The 24,589-nt window shown below is 38.3% G+C and overlaps 1 protein-coding gene across 1 annotated transcript in view; it reads left to right on the forward strand.

Annotated features, from left to right (window-relative positions):
* The first annotated feature begins 3,770 nt into the window (after positions 1-3,770).
* Positions 3,771-24,589, forward strand: part of LOC150080419 (receptor-type tyrosine-protein phosphatase H-like) — a 75,485-nt gene continuing 54,666 nt past the window's right edge. Inside the window, exons 1-3 of the mRNA XM_090381939.1 lie at positions 3,771-4,368; positions 20,536-21,265; positions 23,043-23,324. Of these exons, the coding sequence (XP_090238065.1) occupies positions 4,312-4,368; positions 20,536-21,265; positions 23,043-23,324 (1,069 nt within the window). The 5' untranslated portion in view covers positions 3,771-4,311. The remainder of the gene's footprint in view (positions 4,369-20,535; positions 21,266-23,042; positions 23,325-24,589) is intronic.

Consider the following 24,589-nt stretch of genomic DNA (forward strand, 5'->3'; position numbering starts at 1 on the left):
CTGATGTTCTTGGGCTCATAGAACATGGGAGTTATGACCCTACCAGGAGTCGGATGAAAAGCATGAATTTTTCCATTCCCTCTAATAATTTGTCTAATTCATCTATAAATTTGTTTCTAGCGTCCACTCCGCAACACCAAATGGAAGTTTGTTCCAATAATCAATTATTCTCTGGAGGAAAGCAAATTTTCACACATCTATCCTGCATCCATCCTTTATCAGTTTATGTTCCTTACGTGTGCTGTCCGAGAAAGAATAAGAATGCCATTAGCATTAAGTTTACTCAGTCCATTTGAACCTTGTCCTGCGCGGTAGCACTGTGGTCTCATCACCGTCCTGCCCACGCTGGGTGGAAAAGGCCTGGGTTCGAATTCGTATTATATCGTATTCGTTCACTGTATTGTTATACAATACAGTGTTATACATCATACAATAAATCATAATAATATACAGCAAGCAGATAAATATTATAGATGAATGGATAGACAGATGAATGGTGGGAATAGGTAAGCTTGTTGGTAGGCAGGGTGATGGATAGATAGGCGGGTGGATGGTACAGAATACAACTGGGGCGCAAATTTTAACTCTCGCCTAGGGCGAATGAAACCCTTGCGCCGGCTCTGCCTGGATGCATATACATATAAATGATTGATAATTATCCACGTGTAAATTTTCACGGTATACCATTCATGGGCTGGATGTCAATAATGATTTCTGTTCTGTTTTGTTTCTATTAGAGTTCCTGGTAAGCTGACTTGTCATATGGATGAAAAACTCAAGCTACTGGGAGGAAAACCCATGCATATCTCTCTCTAGAGATCGCCTAATCTGCGTGAGAAAAATAGCCATTAAAGTTCCTCCCATCTTTAGAGAAGTCAACTTCAGGTCTTTCTATACCGTGTACTAGCTACGATGTCTGGACACGAGTAATGAAATGTCCTTGCAATGCACACATTCAAGCTACTACGGCAGAGTCGATGGCAAGGGCTCAAAAACGTAATCTCACAACTGTATTGCCCTCTGCAAGTTGATGAGTGTATATCTAAGAAGGAGACCACTTTCAAGGATACAGAAACGAGTATGTACTGAGTCCCATACTTTATACATCATCGATGTGTACCAGTACATTGAAATATTTCCCTAAGAAGAGAGTTTAACACGAATATAAGTAAACCAGTTGTTTATTTTTATTGCTTTGTCATCGTATCATTCGGTTCCCTTGTTACATCACCTCATGTGCTACATCCGTTGAAAACAGACAGATAATGAACCAAACGAAGACAGTGTTAGGTAAAGACAACTGTTGATCTCATTTTCATACCTGGTGGTGGCGAAATCCCAGCAGAATGACGTCGGCATTATCACTCTAACGTCTGAATAAGAATTTTTGACCAGGCAGTGTTGGTTGACTAAACTCCTTCTTCCCTACCCCTCCCACCGATGTTGTTGGTAATTCAAAATATATTATCGGGATGAGCTGGTCTTCAAATCCGAAATTTCAACGCGATACACGAATCTGAAATCATAGATAATTGCTCATCCAATCAATATAAAGTAAACTGTCAAAAGGCATGACGTCACAAATGGGGATCCAAGTTACTATTCAATGGGGAACCGCATTAATGACTTTGAAGAAGTCGTGACTGGGATAATTGCTTTTAGGAGCTGGACAAAAAATGAACAGGTCTAGAATTAGCCGGCTTAATAAGTTCACGATGAGAATTTAGCTGTTGTTAATTATCATTATCGATAAGAATGTATCATTGTGGTGTGGACAGCGAAGTGTTACCATGAAAGAAAGTGTAACGAACGGAGATGAAATTCTATCTTTATTTCCTTGTAAAAAGTGCACTATGACGCTAACTACAACCGGATGTCTGGAAGACAGAAATGTGTCATCAGCCTTTGGAGGGACAGTAGACATCTTTCATGAGATCTTTTGAGATCCTCTTAGAGTTGAGAGAGCGAAAGCAAAGTTTTAGATTGATCTAAAAGTAGACTCCAAGTATTTAAATACAAATGTAAAATAAATGATAGTTCATTCTACTGTTCCTCGTCAGATGGCACTGCAAACAATGTAAATAATGGTTTTTAACTATCGTTAAACAAACGTTTTAATAATCGTTAAACAAAGATTTTAACAATCATCAAACAATGGTTTTTAACAATCATAAAACAATGGTTTTTAACAATCATCAAAAAATGAATTTTAACGATCACCAAACAATATCCGAACGATGGTTTTGAAATATCGCCAAACGATGGTTTTTAAAAATCGCCAAATAATGATGTTTAATAGTCGTCTAAACAAAGATTTTCTTTATTATGAATTAACAAAAATTTCAACAAAACGAACAACGAAACAAAACAGTGGATTATGTTTAAGAGAAATTTAACAACAAATTTAAATCGATAATAAAACTACATAAAAAAACGAAAAATTGATAAAAAAAATAAATAAAATAAAGAGTAACATTAAACGACAGAATAGAAGACAATATTAGGTGATTAACCAAGATGATGAATAATAAAAAGATCACAGTAAAAATACTTTGCCTGCTATACTGAGTAGGCCACAATTGTAGCCAGTGTGTCGTTATTTCGGCAGTGTATGATTGACAAAGTATCGCAGCATCCAGAATTATTATTTAGCATCCTATGGACTGATGAATCGGACTTTCACCTTGATGAATATGTGACAGACACCAATTTGAGCTAAAGAAAACTCTCGTGTGTAAGATGAGGAATCACTCCACCGAATTAAGATCACACTATAGTGGATTTATTGTATACACACTATTTTTAGTTCCTTTTTCTTAGAAACCGTTAACAATCTTGAGCGACTTGAGATATGCTCAATTAATGATATACGATCTCTTAGCCAAACTTATCCCGATTATTAATGAACGCGGTTTACATGGAATCATAATCTTTATGCCAGATGTTGCTACAGCCCATATTGACAATAATGAGAAATAGATCCTAAAGTATCACCGAAAAGTAAATTATCAATCGCCATTTTCCACATCACCGCCCTGCAAGTCTGCAGGTTTTAACTTCAGCAGAGATTTAGTTGTGGGATTTAGTTGTAGAACACGGTGTGCACAGAGATTTCCCTTGAACTCTACTTAGAATATAGCAGTTTATATTTGATTGACTAGGTGGATCATTGACTAGGTGGATTCATTGGTCGCGCATGCAAGCAATGAATGGCCCGTTTATGGTTAAGACTGCCGCCATGAAAACTTTTGCGAATATTTATTGAAGAGTGAAGTATATTCATAAAATTTTAAAAAGGATTCAAAAGTAATAAAGTGCTTTAAATAAAATTTAAAATACGAATAAAGTGGATTGTATTGAGAAATTTTTAAAATTTTAATCACTAATGAGTGATAATGTATCCTTGCTTCATTAAATGAATGTTTTTACACTGTGGGTAGGAGTGGGGAGTGAAGGAGGATATTAGATCTCATTACTCGGTGTGGTTGTCCAAACAAAGTGCCTCTGTGGGTGTGGTCTGGCGGAAGAAATCTTAAATGAAAACTTCGTCAGCGGCAGGGTGCAGATGGGAAAACATTTGGACTAGACGGGCCACAAGTGCTCGGTTGATTGGTGAACTACACGTTTACGGTTCTGGAAACAGTTCCGACAAGGCCGTGGTGTTCCGAGATGAGTGAGGGATGCCAGCTTCGCTCACACACACACCTTCTTGTGTTCGTGGTTTCCGCGCAAAGCAAAGGTCGTGCAGAGAAAACAGGAAATACTCTTCGCACGCGGAAGTTGCGTCACAAGATATGGGTTTCACACCTTCCGGCTTGGTTCCTTCTACACGCCAGCAGGATGTTGGCACCTTAATGCATTCGTGTGTTGGGGCAATCTCTACAGCTGCATCATGATTCGGCGACATTGATACCCCGTTTTCCATTTCTTCCTCGATTAACTAGCTGACTGGGTAGTTCTCGCTGCCAGCAGCGGACCCATGCAGCGCGCGCGCACAAACACATACAAACACGGATCGCGTCGAAGTGCAATCTGTAGAAGGAGTGTGTCGTGATATCATTTATTTGCCGAACAAAGGTCTGCTTCGATTCTCGTGTAGCGCAAAGATAGAACAGCTCCGATACCGTCCCGGTGATGTAAAATGCACGTGCTGCGGCTATTTCCCAACTGACGCCAAATGACAGTCGTACGCAGCCACTGAAAGATGTGGCGGAGAAGTAACACGATCGCGTGTTTTGGTGCCTCTAACGTTCTGTGTAACGCTAAACAGTGTCGAGATTTCGGAGTGTGAAGGGGGAGTGCGCGCAGATTATGGAACAGCCCATAAGATTCACTCTGCTGGCTCTTCTGTTAACTGTTTGCTGCACGGTAAGTAGATTTTAAATTTTGATTTCAGTTCTCCCTTTACGACACCTTGTTTATCTCTCTCTCTCTGATTCCCTATCTAGTGCATTTTCTCTATTTTTCTTTCTATTTTCATCCCGCTTTTGTTTTCTTTTCAATCTATCTCTCGCTTCAAACGATGGACGTAAATTATAACCAACAAAGTGTCAGGCCAGCAATTGAAAAGCAACACTTAAAACAATTTGGCATTGCAACTCCACGGGTGTTTAGATGGTGTGCCCAGCCCATTAACTGTTTAACACAAGCTTGCCTGTTACTGGCACTCCGGACATGCGAAAGTGTAACACGAACTGCGTGTATTTTGATACTCCAGTAAGGTCATATGGGTCAGGTTCTTTGAAAAAGGCTTCAAATGCCGAGCAAATCCTACCTTATATATTCGATTTAGTTAATTAATATAGTTTTCTGCGCAGGATGACTTTTCTTGTTGCTATGGAAACATGTACAACTGATTAAAAAAAAAAAGGGTGAAGGCCAACTATTGTACCAACCGGAATTACACTGTGATGTCACAGCATTGGAAAGAGCGGGAAAACGAAAAAATGCATTTCTATCGCTTCCGGTGTTTCTTAATGTTTAATGTCTGCGTGTACTTGGCTAATAAATGCAAATCCAATTCTCAATAGAGTTTATTTGCGTTTCATATAAATGTCCTCCTCCAGTGTTCAATATTTAGTAGGATCTCGGAAGAAAGATACACTCGATTGCATCTAAAGGAAGAGGTGGGTCCCAGGATATGATTCTGCCTTGCCTTGCCTCTAAGGGGCAAGGCAGAATCTTTGCTTAGAAGAATGCACCAGGAAACATTTTTATAAGACGCTCTCAACATACATAATGCATGCACTAACGAAAAGAGATTGTTTGGATAATGGAACCTCGAGAATTTGAATTTAATTGCTACATAATTTAATCTACGTTCCGTGATATTGATGTCTGTTTATTTGCAATTAAATTCCCAGTCTATTTATAATTAGTTTTCACATAATACAATTCCTCGTATGATTAAGGTAATGCAATGCCATTAATGTATTCGTAAATATTTACCGGGTTAATTAGGACACCTTCGTACACGTAATGCCTGAAGCTGCTCTTGTTAACCACGGTCATTACAGAATAACATTTAATCCCTTAGACGTGGAAGTACAAATAACTATATCTTTAAGTATTTCTGTCGTGCTCAGGTCAAGTATTTCTGTAGTATTAGGATTATCAAAATTCACCCGGATTTCGGTATACATCCAAATGGTGTAATAGTAGATGAGTTAATGCTCTTGCATATTAGTGTCCACAGTTTCACGCTAAATTCAGGAATCTATATTCATGAAAATCTTCAGAAAATATCCGTCAATAATTACCTCCCTTTTCCCCCATCATGATTACCCGTTGTGGAAATGAAAATAATCTATGCCCTCGTGAAATTGAACGCTTTTATTAACCCTTATTTGTTTGTCGTCATCGTCCAGCTATGCACTTAACCAGTACATTCGCGTGGATATAAGTCTCCCCTTCAGTTCCGAAGGTCAGGTGATGAATGGACTGTAAATTCTTTGTATTGCTGCTATCCAGAAGCTTATCAAGATCCGGAGGATTATATTGTACTGTCAGATAGCAACTGTCAGTTGAGGAAATACGTTATCTGTCCACAACGCACGTCGGATAACTCCAAAACATGAAGGCGAAGATAAGCATTCGTACATCATTCTATAATCTTTTATTCCCCTCCCTACTGCCCATACCAACCTATTGCTATTAATTTAAGCCCCTGCTCCTTTCGCTGACTTCCATGTTTAATTTTACTCCGCTTTATTGAATTTCCACATCTCTAGCTAAATGAGATTTTGATACCTATTAAAAATTATTACTTTTTTTATATCTGAATGAGTTTAAAGGGCGCTGTTTATTTTGATTGCAAATTGTTACGCTTTAACATAGGGTTCTTGTAATGTTATCCCCATCTGTGTATCTTATGCTGAGAATTATCTCCAATGAGTAGGTCATGGCGCGAACTTCAGTGACCCAATCGTTAAATAAATTTGGTAGCGTTAACTAGATCAAACAACAAACACAAACCTTTGCACTCCTGACTGGGGCAAACATCCTCTACAAAGTTCCAGTCACATACGTATACATTTTAATTGAAACGATCGATGATTAGAATATGGGTGTGCTATGTAATGTACGGAATTGTTGATTCGTATTCGGGTAACTAAACTGAGGAAGAAATTTTAGACAAGTTGAGGACATTGGAATATTTTTTGAAAAAAAAATGAAACAGTATTTATGTTAGGGAACTTTTGGAAGATTAAGAAATAATGTTTGGAAAATATGAGAAACAAGATGAGATGATAACGGAAACAGACTTCAGACACGTGGACAGCCGATTGCACTCCTCCTCCTCCTCGCACTTTCTTATGAACCAATAAGATAAAAGATACAGCCACCACTTGCCTATTGCTGCCTCATAATATGATTCGCTGATCAAATATTCTTTTTCTAACATCGTTTTGTGTACAAATTTATAAGGCGTCAATCTAAAAGAGTTTAACATCTATTATCGATTACTGTTTTTCAAGAAAAAATAGATTAATTCGGATGCAAGACATACATAGAACACTTAGATTAATGAAGTTTGGAAGATATATAACATTTAGCATTCTTCCATATGTCTTCGTATGTCTTCCATATGCATTAGCATTACATATCTTCCACCTGGATTCCATCTTGTATGTTTTAGTATGCCTTGTATCTTCCACCTGGATTCCATCTTGTATGTTTTAGTATGCCTTGTATCTTCCACCTGGATTCAAATATATGAAAAAACGTCCAGTACAATCATACGTTGGAACATTTGGGCGATATTGGCGCTGACAGCCATTTTTTAAATCGGCCCATTTGGACTTTAAGCTGTTAAACGGCAAGGTGTCATTCGTTTTTACTCTCTGAAGGAGTTAAATAAAACAAAATTGTCCGTAAAATGCGTGCACAATCTCGAATAGTTATGGTGGTTATTGAGAGCAAGAAAAGGGTATAAATGGCATGGGGTATTCTGAAATGGTCGCTCTAATATTAAGATGATGTTGACTTAGAAGACTGATCGTGCAGCAAAGTATGATGCAGCTAACATGGTGATAAACTTATTCAGAACTTGCGCATCACTTGAGGTTAAATCCGTGAATGTTAGCGAGAAATTCGTCCAAAACAAGTGATCCTAACAACAAGATTTACTTTTCAGTAGAACTAGAACAAAACTGAAATTCGTACGGAAATTGGAATTTTCAGACTTTACATCTTCCACTCTGATCCTGTGCCAAAAACGCTTTACCAAATGCTCTTGTTGTTGTTGTTGTTGTCGTTGGGTTTTATGCGCATCAGCAACTTAGACCATATTATACTGTATATATTACATCTCTAAAAGAGTGTTCGATTTGATTTTTTTGCTTGACGAGAAACTCGAGTTTCCGGGAGTAAAAATTATGCAACCCTCGTCGTCTAAGACCAACTAACTCAGCCAAGTTGTGAAAAAGGTTCATACGAATTACTCGCTTTATTTATTATGTTTTTTTTTTCTTGACGAGATTCAAACCCGGGCCTTTTTCACTCGGTATTGAGGTACGATGCTTATATGTGCTGAACTACCCACGAGGGCTGCCAAATACTCTTTTCTCTGATCAATTAACATATTGCCATGTCTCTGGCACAATTTTGAAGCTAAACTGAAATGTATCTTAGTTACTGAGCTCTCTGGTAAATTCTACAGCTCTGGAACTAACAACTGAAAAGAATAAGAACGTTTTAGAAAATGTGTACATGACCGGACAAAGTGGCTTTGGGATATAAGTTGTGATAAAGAGACGGAAGCTCTTGTGAAATGAGGAAATAGAACTGTTGGGGAAGGAAACATAGGAAAAAGTAGTTGAATAACTAAACTGGAAGCTGGAGGTTATACAAGCTGGAAAAATAAAATGGTAAAGAGAAAAACGATTAAGAGTAAAAATGAAATGTGGAATTTTGGATGTAATAGGACTGATAGGAGTACGGTTAGTGAAACAGCATCTAAGAAGAGGAAACAGATATTTGCAAGGAGGATGGATATCTAGTTAAGGCAGAGGTTAGTTGAATGTTTTGTGGTGCGCTATGCTTTATGGAGCAGAGATGTGAACATTATAGTTATTTAAAGTGCCGAAGCTTTGGAAATGTGGGCGTAGAGGAGAGTGACGTGGACAGATGTAGTTAGAAATTAGAGTATTGAGAAGAGTAGGAAAATATGATAAGGGCTAGGGAGAAATTGAATTGGATTTCTGAGGGGGAGTGAGTTCGTATTTAAAGGGATGGTGATGGGCAAAAAGACCTACAGGAAGAAGGAGATCGCGAACGTTGGATGATTGAGCCTGAAGGTGACGGCTAAATACAGAGAGAAAGATGAACATGTGATTGAGTTCTGGCTATCATGGACTTGCCATGTAGTAGAGAACATAGGATAACGATGGTGAGGAGGAGGAGGAATGACAGTAGTATACACCGAGCCAAATGTAACATGGAATAATTGTAGCATTTCAAATTTCTCTCCTGATTTAGTTACCATGGTGACCCAGAGATGATTGAACAATGCACCATCATGTTGTGAACTATGGAATGGCAGGGGTTTGCTTTCAGTTGATAGCTGTGTGTGTGCTGTACGTGTTTTTCCAAATATAAAGTAACTTGTTTCCTTTGACGTTTTTATTGCTGCAATTCAAACAAATGTCTGTTTTTTTGTTTTTTTTATGTTATCATTATATTAAAACACATTCAATTTATTCCTCTTTTAAGTTTAGCAATGCAAATTATTTTTATTTTGTAGTTTTAACATTGCGAAATATTTTGCCAACAATGAAAAAATATTTCTTGGAGAGGGAGTTGCAACGTTTCAAATGGGAAAGTTTGTAATACGTTACATTTGCCTCCACTGTTGACTCATTTACAGATTATGAATTTCCTCCAAGTTAGTCAATTGACCAACATGGAGGAAATTCATCACCAGGGTATGAGTTCGGGTAACAGCAGCCCCAATTGAAGAAACCGTTAAGAATTCCTCCCAATTTCTTTGACTAGAACCTAGACCTCTCCAAACTAGGGACGTTAGGCCAAATCACTATCGCAGAAGACCAGTTCTAGAGTAAATGGCAAATAAAAGAATTAGTAAATGTACTCCTACAAAGTAATTAAGCTAAGCTAGATAATATTTTATGACCAACGTTATTTAGAATGGAGTAATGCAGTTAAATGAGAAATAGGAACTAGAAATTCAGGGTAGTTAGATGCTGTAAGATCCATGTGGAAGATTTGGAATCGGGAAGGAAGAATTTGGAGAGGGAGGAATGAAAAGAACACGAAAAAAGTTCAAATACTTTGGGTACATTATTCACGATGTTGAAAAGCGCATTATTTTGTACAAGTGATGGCAAGATAATCAGTATTTAATCAGTGATGGTATTTTCAGCCTCCCGATTTACTGTACTGCTATTTTCATTGCTTTATACGTAAACCTATTAAAACACAACTCATTGCAGTAATGCATTTATTGGGAACTACTATTGAGGTCAATTCCTCCTCCTCCTCCTCCTCCTCCCCCTCCCTTCTTTTCCCAGCGGAAACTTCACGCTGGTGGCATTTCCGCTCCATAATTACCTCATTTATTTAAAACAGCGATTGACAGTTCAGTTTTGTATGTACTGTCTTATTTTTAATGGTTAAAACTACCAGACTTCAGCGCGTTATTTATTTATTTATAATACCTTTTTTGAAGTGATTTTAATGGCTGCAGCGCAGCAACCTGTTTCAATCGTATTAATTTCTTAATTATTTCATAAATTACTTAGCGTTTTTGTCTGCTGTTCATAATGATATAAAATTGGAAGAAATAAACGTGTAAGGCAGGATATGGTTAAAATTAAACATACCATTAATGGAAGAAGAGAAGACACGTTCTGTATGTACATGGCAGATACCCGAATTAATGATACTTTGGATAGACAGAATGTCACTTTTGTAAGGCAGGTTGTAGTGATTGCCTTAGAACTTGCTTTACATTTTGAACGGCTCAATATACACTAAGTGGCTACTTTATTAGCCACTTAGGTCACCTACCTTTCTTTTCTGTACCTTGTGGATATAATCACCAGTCTCGCCACCGTTGGTGAAAAAAGACTGAGTTAGAATACCAGCAAGATTTTTTATGGATTTTTTCACAAGATGGTAATTAGTCAGTCTTAGGCGAGGTTTTCCTTCCTTCCCTGGGTTTTGCTTCCTGCAGACAGGCAAATCTATCACAGAATACACGCAATTTGCAGACACAATGTACTTAAACCTCATACCCTGAGTTGCTTTTGCACTGAACACGCTACCTACTCTTTTCAGAAAATGGAGTGCTCCTTCAGTAGCAACATCACGTGTTAATACCACGAAAAATAAAGCGGATGGAGAAATAAGTAGAAGAGTTGTATGTGAATAGTTCAGTGCAAGAACGGGCAAGACGAAAGATTTAAGTAACCTCGAATGAAGCAGGATAGTCGGCGACACATACGGCACTATGAGTATCCTGGAAACTGCAACTTTGCTAGGGATTTCACGGGAGATTGTTCCAATAAACAAATAACAAGAGTCAACGGCAATTCTTGATCCGAAACAGCTGATTGCTGCGAAAGGTCAACGGAGGCTGACAAGACTTAATCGGGTAACAGAAAGACTTCAAACAAATAACAACTCAGTACAACAGCGGTAACCATAGGGACACTTCACAAGGTACAACTCATCATTCTGTTGGGGTGTCGCAGCCGATAACCGAATTTAGTTCCACAGCTATCAGCGACAAACAAGAGGATACGGTTAGAGTTGGCTCAGTAACACCAATACTGGACAATGCAGGATTGGAAAAACATTGTCTGGTCTGACGAATCTCGGTTCCTGTTGTTTTACGATGATGGGAAGAACAGAATATAGAGGAAACAGCATAAATCCATGGATCAGTACAGCCACTTTGGTGGTAGCGTTCTAATGGTGTTGTGGTGTGGTGGTGTGTTTTAGTGGTGCACATCGATCCTCTTGATACCAGTGGAGCAACATTTGGATACCACAGGTTATCTGAGAATTATTTTCGACCATATGCATCTTTTTGTGGCTGCAGTATATTCATCTGCGAGTAGGTTCTTCCAAGAGGATAATGCACCATCCGATAAGAAGAAAATTGCACAGAACTGGACAGTGAATTCAGCCTACCGCAGCAGCCAAAACAATTGTGTCAACATGGACCAACCTACCTGTGACACACTTTGGACACTTTTTGAGTCAATGACCCTATGCCTTCACTGTCCCCCAGATTGTGTCTGCGCAGGTAGCACAGTGGCATCGTCATCGTCTTCCCCACACCGAATGGAAAAGGGTCGGGTTCGAATCCCGTCGATGACGCGAGAACTTTAGTTGGCTTTTTTCACTCCGTGGCTGAGTTAGTCGGTCTCAGGCGTAGATAGCAAGGTTTTTCCCCAGAAATTGGATTTTTTTCCTGAAGCCATTAAAATCACTTCAAAAAGGTATTAAAAATAAATAAATAACGCACTGAAGTCTGATAGTTTTAACCATTAAAAATTGGACAGTACAGCAAACAGACAAATCGACCAGAGAACTCACGCAATTTACAGACAAAATACATATATGGGTATATATTAGAAATAATGGGTGGCCCTAATATAATAATTTGATTTTTTTGTCCCCTAGATTGTAAACTAACGGTGGAACTACTCGCTATTAGATACGTACCTAATAACGTGGCCACTCGGTAAATATCGCAACTAAAAAAGTACCTCAAAACAGATTGGAGGCTGATTTAATATCGATGTTAGTTTGTTAATGTATTATGATAACGCTGTTAATGTATTAATATTATAAAGCCGACGGCATGTTGTTCCGCTAGCTGAAAAATCTAAAAGAAGGTAGCATTTATATTCCCACCAGTCATTATAGGAACATGAAGAAAAAATGTTGAAAGTAAGGTCAGAGGGTATATGTCTGCAGTTCGGCCTAGACACCATAAGCAGGATTATCGATTAATTTAAGACTTGAGGAAATCTGAAAGGATCTAGGGTGGAAATTTTTAACAGCGTTGCCCGCACTTGTATATAGAAGGAATGGGCTTTGTAGAGATGGTATTCATTTGAACAAATAAGATGCAAGGATTTTTGCCGGTATTTTTATTTTATTTTTTATTTTTAACATATAATATACACAACAGGCATTCGCCCAGTTAAAGTGTATAACAGAGCAAAGGTTGTACAAAACATAAAAATAAATGGTAGACTAATATACTTTGTACAATGAAAGTTAATTCAAACGGGAAAAGTCCAATTCACAAAAATAAAAATGATATTCATGACGTCAAGTCCAGCGCTATGTAAACTCGCAGAAAGCAGTTTGCTTCAGGAGACATCATCTCACACACACACACGAATAATGAGGACATCTTTAGCACAGAACTCATCCGTCAATCGGTCAACTTACTCCAAATAGTTCTGTGAAATTGTTTCTTGTTCACAGCCATATCCAAGTCAAACTTGTTCATGAGTGCCAATGTTCTTTTGAAGAAGGAGTTCCTGGATATCTCTAATCTGGAGTTACCGATGTGGAATGTAGTCTTCTGTCTAGTAGCCACCACTGGAGGAGCGTGAAGGTCAATATGGCACAGAAGATCCGGCAGGTAAGTTGAACCAGCGAAGATGTGGTACAACAGTTTTAAATCAAGAACAGTTCGCCGAGTTTCCAGAGGCTGAAGCTTGAAGTAGGAACAGAGATTCCGGTAGAAGATTCTGTGGTAAAACATGGGGTTACGTCTGGAAAGATAGTGGATAAATTTCATCTGGAGCGATTCTATTTGCTGTATCAAGTATGCATAGTGTGGGTTCCATATAGGAGAAGCAAACTCCACTATAGGGAGTATAGTTGTCTTAAATAGGAGCACAGAGAACTGAGGATCTTGAAATCTGTACGTCTGCCGTTTAATGAAGCCAATTTGTTTTTTCGCTTGGTTTAATATATTCCTAACATGTTTATCAAACCCACATGTAGCGGTAAAAGTAACTCCCAGATCTTTAACTTCGTCAACTCTGGAAATCGGCATCTCCTTGATGTAATATTCATTAACTAAAGTCTTAGTTTTCCTCATAGCTGCAAAGGAAATAGAGCTGCATTTCCTAGGATTAACCTCCAAACCATTCAAAGCAACCCAATCAGAAAAAGAGTTGAGAGCAGCCTGAAGGTTAACTGCATCATCCTGACTGCTGATACGTGAATATAGTTTCACATCATCGGCAAACATTAGTGTCTTGATACCACCTCTCTCAACAAATTGCGGTAGATCGTTGATAAAGATGGTGAATAAAAGAGGCCCAAGAGATGATTCCTGTGGTACTCCTCTCGATGGAAAAAATTCAATTAAGACTTCCTGTCCGATGATCCCCTATGTTTTCTATATGAAATATAGCTCATCAACCAGGATAATAGAGGGTCAGGTATTCCATAGTGGCTTAGTTTTTGAGCAAGTTGATTATGCGGTACACTGTCGAAAGCCTTAGTAAGGTCTGTGTAGATCACATCAACCTGTCCCCCGCGATCGACGGTGTCTAGAACCTGTTGCCAGATAGTGAGAAGATTAGTGGTAGTTGATCAGCCCCTGGTGAAGCCATATTGGCAGTCGCAGATAAAACTTCTGCAATCAACTACCCGCTGGCTAAAGGCAAATTTCTTCACATCTAATCTACAACTACCTTTTCTCAGTTTGAATCTATGCCTCCCCCTCAGGTTCATAATCTGAGCAAGAGGAAAAATCCCCATCAGCATTGAACCTGCTCAATCTATTCAAGGCCTTACACACCTCAATCAGATCACCTCGCAGGTACCTAGTCTCCAGATGCTGCGATTTTCAGAACTTAAGCCTTTCTTCGTAAGAGCACCCCTTTTTTTTCCCCCTCAGCAGTCTTTTTGCCCTTCTCTGTACTAGTTCCAGCAGCTCTATATCCTTCTTAAAATGAGGCCACCAGACCTGTACGCAGTACTTAAGGCGAGGCCTGACCATTGCCTTTTACAAAGAGATAATCACCTCCTTACCCCTGCTAACAAAATTCATTATATCATTGTATTCATTATATCATTGATTATATTCATTATATCATTGACAAAACCCCATGACCTACTCTGGCAGCCTATCTACACTGCTCAGATAATTTCATATCTGAACGCACAATTACCCCCAGGTCTCTTTCATTCTCCACTACCCTGAGTGTAGTGTATCATTGGGGATACCTTAAGGGTTCAGGGAAACTGCTAGTTAAAGGGGAAAGGTAATATAGATAAACGTTTATCTTATGATAAACGTAATTCTTGCACTCACCTCAAGAACTCTTGTTTGTTGCCACAACAGCCGATGTTGGTTGGATGTTCTGAGGATAGCAACGTTTCAAATGAGCAGGCTGAGAAAGAAATTCAAATTTGTCAGTTGATAAAGGGACACGTGTTCCGAAAGATACTGAATTTGTACTTATATTTTATAACTGGGTATACTGTAAATATCTATTTGAAATTATTAAACTATGGACCCCAGTACTCCAGGCCCATTTGTCACTAAGCCTAAATAACTTCAAAGGGGGGTCAGGGTAGTAATCTATGGAAGAAATCCGGAAATTGGAAATTAAGAATTCCACTGTGGTGTGTATAACGTATTTAGGACGGTAGGGAGGATAGAAGGGGGAAGGGTTCGTGTTTCTTATCAAAAGTAGCCTAAGGGAGAAAAGCGCTTTTGTTGAGTCAGAAGTTACGACTTCTGAATTCAGATTCTTCATATAATCTGAATTGTGTGAGTTAGTTAGATGCAAAGGTGTAATGAGAGTAGGAGTAATCTATAGACCAGAGGAACGTGAAGAGTGTGACAAGAGTCTCTACATGCTGATGGAATGGGAAAACAAGTATCTTATTTTGGGTGACTTCAATCTGCTGCTAACTGATTGGAATAAATGGGTGAGAAACTAACCATGGAAACAAAATTTTTAAATAAATTAGAGAGAGAAAATACTAGAGGAAAGAATATTCTTGACCTTATCATTACTCAGGAATCAGATGACATCTCAGGGCTTAAAGAATAGGAAGCATTGGGCCCTCGTGGATAGCACAGTTAGTAGGATCGCTGTCCTCCTCAAACCGGGCGATGACGGGAGGAATTTTTATGGGCCTTTTTCACAACGTGGCTGAATTAGTCGGTCTCAGGTGAGGACAGCATGGTATGGTTTATTCTCCCGAAAACTCGGGTTCTTCGTCCAGAAAAACAGAAAATTGACCTCAGGGCACACACATACAATTTACAGACAATATACACGGAGCAACATGGCCTTAGCTGCCGATACTCCTAAAACCCAATAACAATAACAATAATAATAGGAACCACTGGCAGGTGGTTATCACGCAATCATTAGTTGTAAGCTGAAGAAATATGTGGCAATAGTTAAAGGCAAGTGTTTTAATTTCCGGAAAGGGAACTATGACAGTTTAATACTCTACATAGCATCTGTTAATTGGAGGGATTTCAGGGGGAATGCGAATACCTTAGAATTATGGAACACTGTCGAGATCAATGAATGCTGATCTGGTTTGTATAATTGAGCAGAAATATATAGCATGGGAAAGTTGCAGAGCGAAGAAAAATCTAACGCCAACAACAGCCACAAGTTAATCTGTAATAGTACACTATATAAGATTAAGGAGGCCAAGGCTGTGTATGAGAAAGTTTGGGTAAGAGAGCAAAGAATGAGGACAAGGAATTTTTCATGTTTATGAATATATGGAAGAAAAAAGCGAATCAGATCGGACCCTTAATGGATATTCTTCAAATTTGTGTAACGTCGGGAGTGGAATCCCTCAAGGATCGGTTCTTGGACCACTGTTGTTTCGCATTTTCATAAACGACATTGATGATGGGATAGAAGGCTTGATATAAAAAATTGCAGACGACATAAAGATTGGTAGAGTAGTTAATGATCAGTACCAAGCAGCGCTCTTTCGGGATGACGTTGAACAGGCTGCAACAAAGGTCAGAAAAGTGGCAGCTATGTTTTAATGCAGGGTCTTACAATTGAGGAATAGCAACACCAGTATAAATTATACACTTCGTGTGGTTGAATGAAAAAAAAAAGTACAGGAAGAAAAGGGATTTGGGAGTTATAATACGGCGGATATAAAGATTTCTGAGCTGTGTAAACAGGCAGCCAGAAAAGCCCATGGTATTCTGTGGACGATTTATCGAACATTATCCTGTAGAGATAAAGAGGTCGTAGTCTCACTGTGTAAGGCAATTATAAGACCACATTTGGAATACTGTGTTCAAGTATGGGGACCTAATCTGAAAAAAAAAATCAGCGTCTTGAAATGATCCAAAGACGGGCAACTCGAATGGTGAGATCTGCAGAAGGGCGACCGTATGATGAAAGACTCCGATTTTGTGGGCTACAGAGCATGGCAACAAGGCACCTCAGAGGTGACCTGATTGAGATTTATGAGACTGAGAGGGGTTAGTAAAATGAATGAAGGTGGACTTTTCACTGGTAAAGAAAATTCCAACACTTGGGGACATGTTTTTAAATTCTGTACAGTGGAATCAACTGATGACGTTACCAACAGCAAATTCTAAGTGGGAAGCATTCAAGGAATTAATCGTGGAAACTATTAAAAGTTTCATACCTATTAAGAAATATTTTGCAAGGTTTAGGCCTAAATGGTTGTCAAATGAACTAATGAGACTCGTGACAGAGAAGAAAAATGCATGGGATGCATATAAATTATCAAGCGACTCAGAAGCCTATGGCAGATATAAGCTAGTCTGTAATGAAGTCACAAAGAAGGTTAGGCAGGCGAAGGCAGATTACGAGAAATCTTTGGCAAAGGATGCTAAGAAAAACAGCAAAGGATTTCTTTACTTATATAAACTCTAAAAGGAAGGGGATGAATTTGATTGGTCCACTTGATATCGATGGTTCGACTGTTCATGATCCTGTTCAGATAGCTAACAAACTGAATGAGTATTTTGCATCTACATTCACACATGAGGAGTTATTAAGGATTGAAAAGGCAAGAAGGTTATCAAATTGTAACAGGGCGCTTAATGATTTTGTAATAACTGAGAACAAAGTTGAGGAGAAATTGTCGAAGTTAAACATAAGAAAGGCACCTGGGGTGGATGGGATCTATCCAGTTATATTTAAGGGGACGGCAAAGGAAATAAGCAAACCCCCAGCTATAATTATGAGAGCATCCTTGGACTCAGGGGAGGTCCCCACGGACTCGAAATGTGCAAATGTGTCCCCAGTTCACAAAGGGGGATCGAAGGGTGACACCAGTGATTACAGACCAGTTAGTTTAACTTCTGTTCCGGGTAAAATAATGGAGCCACTGGTTAAAGAAGAATTGCAGGATCATCTAGACAAGACTGCAGCAATAATTCAGACACAGCATGGGTTTGTTAAGGGGAAGTCTTGTCTCACAAATTCGATAGGATATTATGATGTGGTTACAAAGGAATTGGATGCAAAAAATAATTTTGATATCATATATTTGGATTTCAGGAAATCTTTTGACACTGTTGCGCATGGAATACTACTGTACAAATTGGAGCAGAATGGTATTAAGGGTAAGTTGCTACAATGGATAAAAGGATGGTTGAGTAGGAGAAGACAGAGGGTAGTAATCAATGGGCTCTTCTTGGGCTTCTCTTCGTGGACTAATGTTATTAGTGGAGTTCCACAGGGTTCGGTGTTGGGTCCACTGTTGTTTTGTATATTTATCAATGATATTGATGAAGGTATATCAGCCATAGTGTCGAAGTTTGCAGATGATACAAAGGTTGGCAGGGTTGTTAATGACAGTAATAGCAGTGTTCTACTGCAACAGGATCTAGAAAATTTGGGAAGATGGGCTGAGAAGTGGCAACTGAAGTTTAACGTTGACAAATGCAAAGTACTGCATATGGGTAGAAGTAACCCCAGAAAAACCGTACTAACTGTGTGGTACTACACTTAAGGTGGTAAAAAGTGAAAAAGACCTGGGAATAATTGTGCAGTCAGATATGAAGTTTTCTGAGCAATGCAGACAGGCTGCCATAGTAGGTCATGGGGTTTTGTCAATGATATATAGGAATTTTGCTAAGCAGAGAAAAGGAGGTGATTTTCCCTCTGTATAAGGCAATGGTCAAGCTACTCCTTGAATACTGCGTACAGGTCTGGAAGCCTCATTTTAGGAAGGATGTAGATTTGCTTGAGTGTGTACAGAGAAGGGCAACAAGATTGGTGAGGGGAAGGGATTCTCTTACCAATTCTGCAAATTGCAGCGGCTGGATACTAGGCACCTGCGTGGTGATCTGATTGAGGTGTATAAACCCTTGAATGCGTTGCGCACGCTGAATTCTGATGGGATTCTTCCACTTGTTCAGATTACGAACCTAAGGAGGCATAAATTCAAATTGAGGAAAGATAGCTGTGGAATAGATGTGCGGAAATTTGCCTTTAGCCAGCGGGTAGTTAATTGCTGGAACAAACTTCCATCTGTCGTTGTGGAAGTTGATAGGTTAAATAAATTTAAGGAGGAACTGTACAAACGTTTAGAGGGAATGGTCGTGCGAATTTGTTTTTTTCTTTGGCTGAAGCTGCATAAGCTCATACGCTTGCTTTCTTGCACCACATGCCACGATTATTATTCATTTATTGTAAACATATTCTCTTCATAAATAAATTGTATTGTATTATATTGTATTATATTGTATTTTATTGTATTATTATTATTATTATTATTATTATTATTATTATCTTTATTATCTTTATTTTCTCCTAAGAGACACCCGCTTACGGCTATTAACCAGGGGGAGGGTGCACATTCATATATACATATCATTGTCTTAATAAATTAATCAAATTATACATTGTCTAATTAATTATATTATACATATCATTGTCTTATTTTATATGACAGGCAGATAGAGAGAGAGAGAGCATAAGCATAATAAGCATATTACTATGACTATGAACCTAAATTACAAGGGAAGAGATTCAGACTTGATTGTAGGAAATTTTCTTTAGCCAGTGAGTCGTTGATTGCTGAAACAGGTTGCATTTACAGGTAGTTGATTTGTTGTTGCAGTAGGGTTTTAGGAGCGTCTGCGACTAAGGCCATATTGCTCCATGTATATTGTATGTAAATTGCATGTGCTCCGATTTTCTGTTTTGTGGAGAAAAAACCGTGCTACCTCGCCTGAGACCGACTAACTCAGCCACATTGTGAAAATGACCCATAAAAATTCTTTCACGAGGGTGGGTAGTTGAGGCTGACAGTTTGAATAAATTGAAAAGGTCAACTGGATAGTTACCTATCTGAGGAGAAAAACAAATAATATGTATTGTAAACTGAGTTAAATAAATAAATATTTATTTTTGTTTCACAAAGAAACGTTTAAAACGATTTCTAGGAGTCCTATCTCGTTTGACATTTCATATCGCAAATATTCTCTTTTTTTTGTGGGCTAAAAACGATAAGCCTGTTGCTGTTTATCAGATAAATTTAATCTTCTTGCGCTATCTACACATACTCGCGCAAACCGGTCAGGTCTTGACTAGTTTGTTGAATGATTTGATAAAAGTGTCGTTTTTCAGTATAAAGAAATTTCTAGCATCCTACACAAAAATACAACCAAAACATTTATGGACAGCAATTGAAAGATAGAAAATTAGATAAAACGGCAAAATTTTTCGGTGGAGCAGAAATTAGGATTATCATCAAGTCGCCCTCACTTTTTTCCTGTTCTTTATGTAATTGTAAAGGATAAAGGACAAAAACAATTAATATTGCAAAACGGATGGAAAAATGGTAAATTTGTACCCACAAATACGAATGCGCAGCTGATAGCATTCATTTCCATTCACTTCACCTAATCTGCATACTTTTTTTTCCTTCTTCTTCATTTTCTACCCATTTAATCTCTTTTCGTTTTACTCTGTTTCATTTTTATCGTAGAACAACTGATCAGCTATTTTTTTTTCTCTGCTGGCACTAAATCATTTTTTTTTCTATTCACAGACATTCCAAGTTTCTCAGGAGGACCAGGAGTCAGCAAAATTATTTGTGTCTACTACTCGGCGACCGGGTCATCTAAAGAGACGCAGTGGTAATGTTTCCAGGACAGCTTTTAAGGAATTATTATTAATGCGAGCACAAAATCTCCACTCTTCCAACCCTGATAGGCAACAGAAGTCAAAAAGATCGATTTCTAGTTCTAATGATTCTTCAACTGTAACAGCTGTTCCCTCGGAGACCACCATTCATGATTTTTCAATTCCTTCCGTATCCGAGAATCAATTCGCAACTCCATCTCTTCTCTTGGTGACCAACACTAATGATCTCTCAGTTCCTTCAGTATCAGAGAATCAGTCCACGATAACTGAAGATTCTCTCATCCTGAGTGATAACAACACAGCCAGTGATTCTGCTTTTACCACTAACGCAATAACTGCTTCTACGCTTCCTTCGTATCCTTTCAATATAACATTATGGCTTCTCGATGCTACCTCGAACTCCATAACTCTGGCTGTTGACTTTTATCCCGCTTCGTGGTACAATATCAGCTTCAATTACACCTCCTTAGAATCTCATGACTGTGATGGAAATTTGACCGGACAGTTGGATGTGTACACGTTTACAGAAAACGTAACTTTGGACAACTTATGTCCATTTACGAATTATAATATAACAGCCTGGGTTGATGGCAGTGATGTGGAAAAAACCATCGTTGCGGCAACTTTGGTTGATGGTAAGTTGGATATATGTGTGTATGTTCGATGTCCTCATATAGCCTTGTGTTCGTGTAACGAAGACAAGAAATTTATTATTCGTCGCGAGTTGACTAGGTTTTGCACCATTGCTAACAATTATCAGTTTTCGAGGATCAGAAATCTCGTCGGTGTGCGAGTGCGAGAGTGAAACTGCAAGCTGAGAATATTTCCCTGTTTCTTATTTCATTCTTCCATCATTTTAATTATCGGATAAGCAAATCTACTTTTCGAATCTTTTTAATGCTTTTTAGCTTTGCTGCTATTAGATGTCAGATAGTTTTTAACGCTTCCAGACGTCATCAATATTGAAAAAGAATGTATAATATAAAATATTCAGAACAATAAATTTTCTAAATTTTAGAAGAAATATGTTCAAAGATCCTTTAAAAAAGAAGAAAAGATGTTATCTTGATTAAAAAGATCTTACATACCCATTCATTAAGTTAATAATGATAATAGAAATTAACTGGTTAGCAATGTTCAATCCGATAGCATTTGACCAATGTACACAATCCGCCATTTTGTTTAATATCTGATCATAGCTTCAATTACCTTGACATGTAATTGAGACTGTGCTCAGGTTTTAACTGATTAGAAGCATAGAAGACCACGTAGAAGACATCACTATGGTGTCTATTGTAAATGCTTGCTCAATGATCGATCTGCATATAGGAGTCTTCCTATAGTTCCCGATCTTGTCCTCAAATTTTGTTTTAAGACATTCTGTTCTTTATTATTTTTATAAACGAGCTGTTATAAACACACCGTTACAGTTACCATCAGTAATTAACACCAGTATCAGTGCATCATAATACAAAATATCACGTTTATATTATGTAGTTTTTATCTCTTATCTCGCTTAAACAAACTGCACTATGCAAGCTCACATCTCAATCGTTGTGACATTTATCAAGTAAAGATAAAAAAGCAGGCAACACGCGCTCAAATTTCTTATTTCGATTGAGCTTAGAAAATAATCTCTGTGTATATCTCTAATGAAACTCCACCGTGCAACAAAATCCAAATATTAAGAGAGCAAACAGAGCCTTTTGGCAGTTTCTGACTCCTCGATTAGCGAAAAGGTAATCTCCTCTCCTGAGATCGGCTAACCACAGTCCCACTGAAGGAATCTTTAAGAATTCCTCCAGGCTTCGATGGAATTGGAATTCAAACCTCTTCAAATGAGTAAAAAGCTGCAAACTCACTCTACTGTTACGAGGGCAGAGGAGCAGTGGTCTTGACGCGAGGTGGATATTGAAAATTAGGAGTAATGGCAGCGCAAGTTGAAACTTTCGAGTTTCAGGTTGCAAATTTTTAGCAAATTGCGTAGCATGCTACTTTTTCTGTCAAAATTACTAATAACTGGGTATTTAAATATATAATAATCCTTTGAATTAATTAATTTTTTAGAATAAATCTGAAAGAATATTTATAGATTCACTAGTCAATTTATAGATTCATTTTGTCTGATTCTGTGCCTGTTTGAACCTAACAAAATGAGAAGTGTATTGAAAAGGATGTTGGTAAAGAACAACAAATAAACAATACATTTTGTTTTTCAGTATTTTCTGCTGCAAAATTGAAGAGGAAATATGTCTTATCAGGAGTTTGATTTGAAGGGAATATCTGTTGAATAATTTTAGTTTTGGGACTTTAGTTTTTTCTTGCTCGGCTTCGAAATTTAACTGTCTTGCCATTTATATTTTTATTTTGAATTTTTTTTCTTAAATTAACTCAGATCTCTGCTAATTTCAGTGCCTCATTCCCCATCCGAAGTCCGTCTTGAATTAGTCACTAACATCACCGTAGAAATATCGTGGAGTCCTCCGGCGAAGTACTCTGGGCCAGTTTTACAATATACTGTGTGGTACAACAGCACCGCTGCAGATACCGACCTGATGAAAAACTACACAGCGTTGTCAGCTGTAGTGCGCAATTTGTTGCCATATACCGAATACACCTTCAGGATTTCTGCCTGGACAGCTGCTGGTAGAGGTCGATGGTCGGATTCCTTTACAGAAAGAACGAAGGTGGGAAGTGAGTAATTTGCAATTTTTTGTGTGATGGCACATCATAGTCTGACTAAGACAAATGTTAGGTCCCTTGCTAGAGAGAGAGAGAGAGAGAGAGAGAGAGAGAGAGAGAGAGAGAGAGAGAGAGAGAGAGAGAGTTTTGTTTCTGTAGAAATTGCACTTACCGTTGGTATTTAAACTTAAACTGGACTAAACTAAACAAGAGATAAGAAGATGATAACGACACGTACAGAAAAATCCGTATTTTACGAACAATGCTGGAGCACATCCCAACGAAACCTATCCATATAGTTATTGTTATTGTGTTTTAAAAGCATCAGCGACTAAGGCCATGTTGTTCCATGTATATTGTCTGTAAATTGCGTGTGTTCTGAGATTGATTTTCTGTTTGCTGGACAAAAAACCCGAGTTTCCGGAAGAAAAACTATGCTACCCTCATCTAAGACCGACTAACTCAGCCACGTTGTGAAAATTACCCATAAAAATTCCCACCGTCATCGACGGGACTCTGGTCTTTTCCACCCGGTGAAGGGAGGACGGCGATTCTACCACCTGTGCTGCCCACGAGGGCCGTCCATATAGAGTTCGTGATCATTGCCATATGAAAGAGCGCTTTGTAATGAAAAAAGCATGACGACAGCACTAAGCATGCCCGGATGCTGGCCTATATTGTCTGCAATGAAATCTGGTGTGAGAATCTGTGCTTAATGAACCTGGCAAAATCAAAGAAATTCGTGATCGAGACCGTACAAGACTGAACATGCGACGAGTCTTTTTAGAGATGGTTTTTTCTGATGTTTCCACTGCAAACTCATCAAGTTTGTTTCTGACTTGTAATAGCAACACCATGAATCATCTCCAACCAAAAGCAGCTAAGCCGACCTCCTGCTGGTAAAAGATGTACCCCTCGTGGGTAGCACAATTGGTATAATCACTGTCCACCTACACCACGTGGAAAAGACTTCAGTTCAAATCCTCTCAAAGGCACGAAGAATTTTCATGGGCCTTTTCGAGAACGTGGCTGAGTTAGTCGGTCTCTAGCATTAGCATTAGCACAGGCATATGATGCAGCAAAGCAAGCTTATACAGCATCAGCCAAAAAAAAAAAAAAATAAAATAAATAAAATAACTTTCCATTTCACCCATCCATTAGTTCCAAAGTTTGTCTAGTTCTGCCTTGAATTTATTTAAGCTGTCAACTTAAATATCTTTATTAAATATCTTTATTGCAGGCAGTGATTGGTTACATGATTGCCTGATTCAATAATA

Source organism: Mastigoproctus giganteus, chromosome 9 (genome assembly GCF_048544385.1).
Source record: "Mastigoproctus giganteus isolate SK-2022 chromosome 9, ASM4854438v1, whole genome shotgun sequence".
NCBI classification, from domain to species: domain Eukaryota; kingdom Metazoa; phylum Arthropoda; class Arachnida; order Uropygi; family Thelyphonidae; genus Mastigoproctus; species Mastigoproctus giganteus.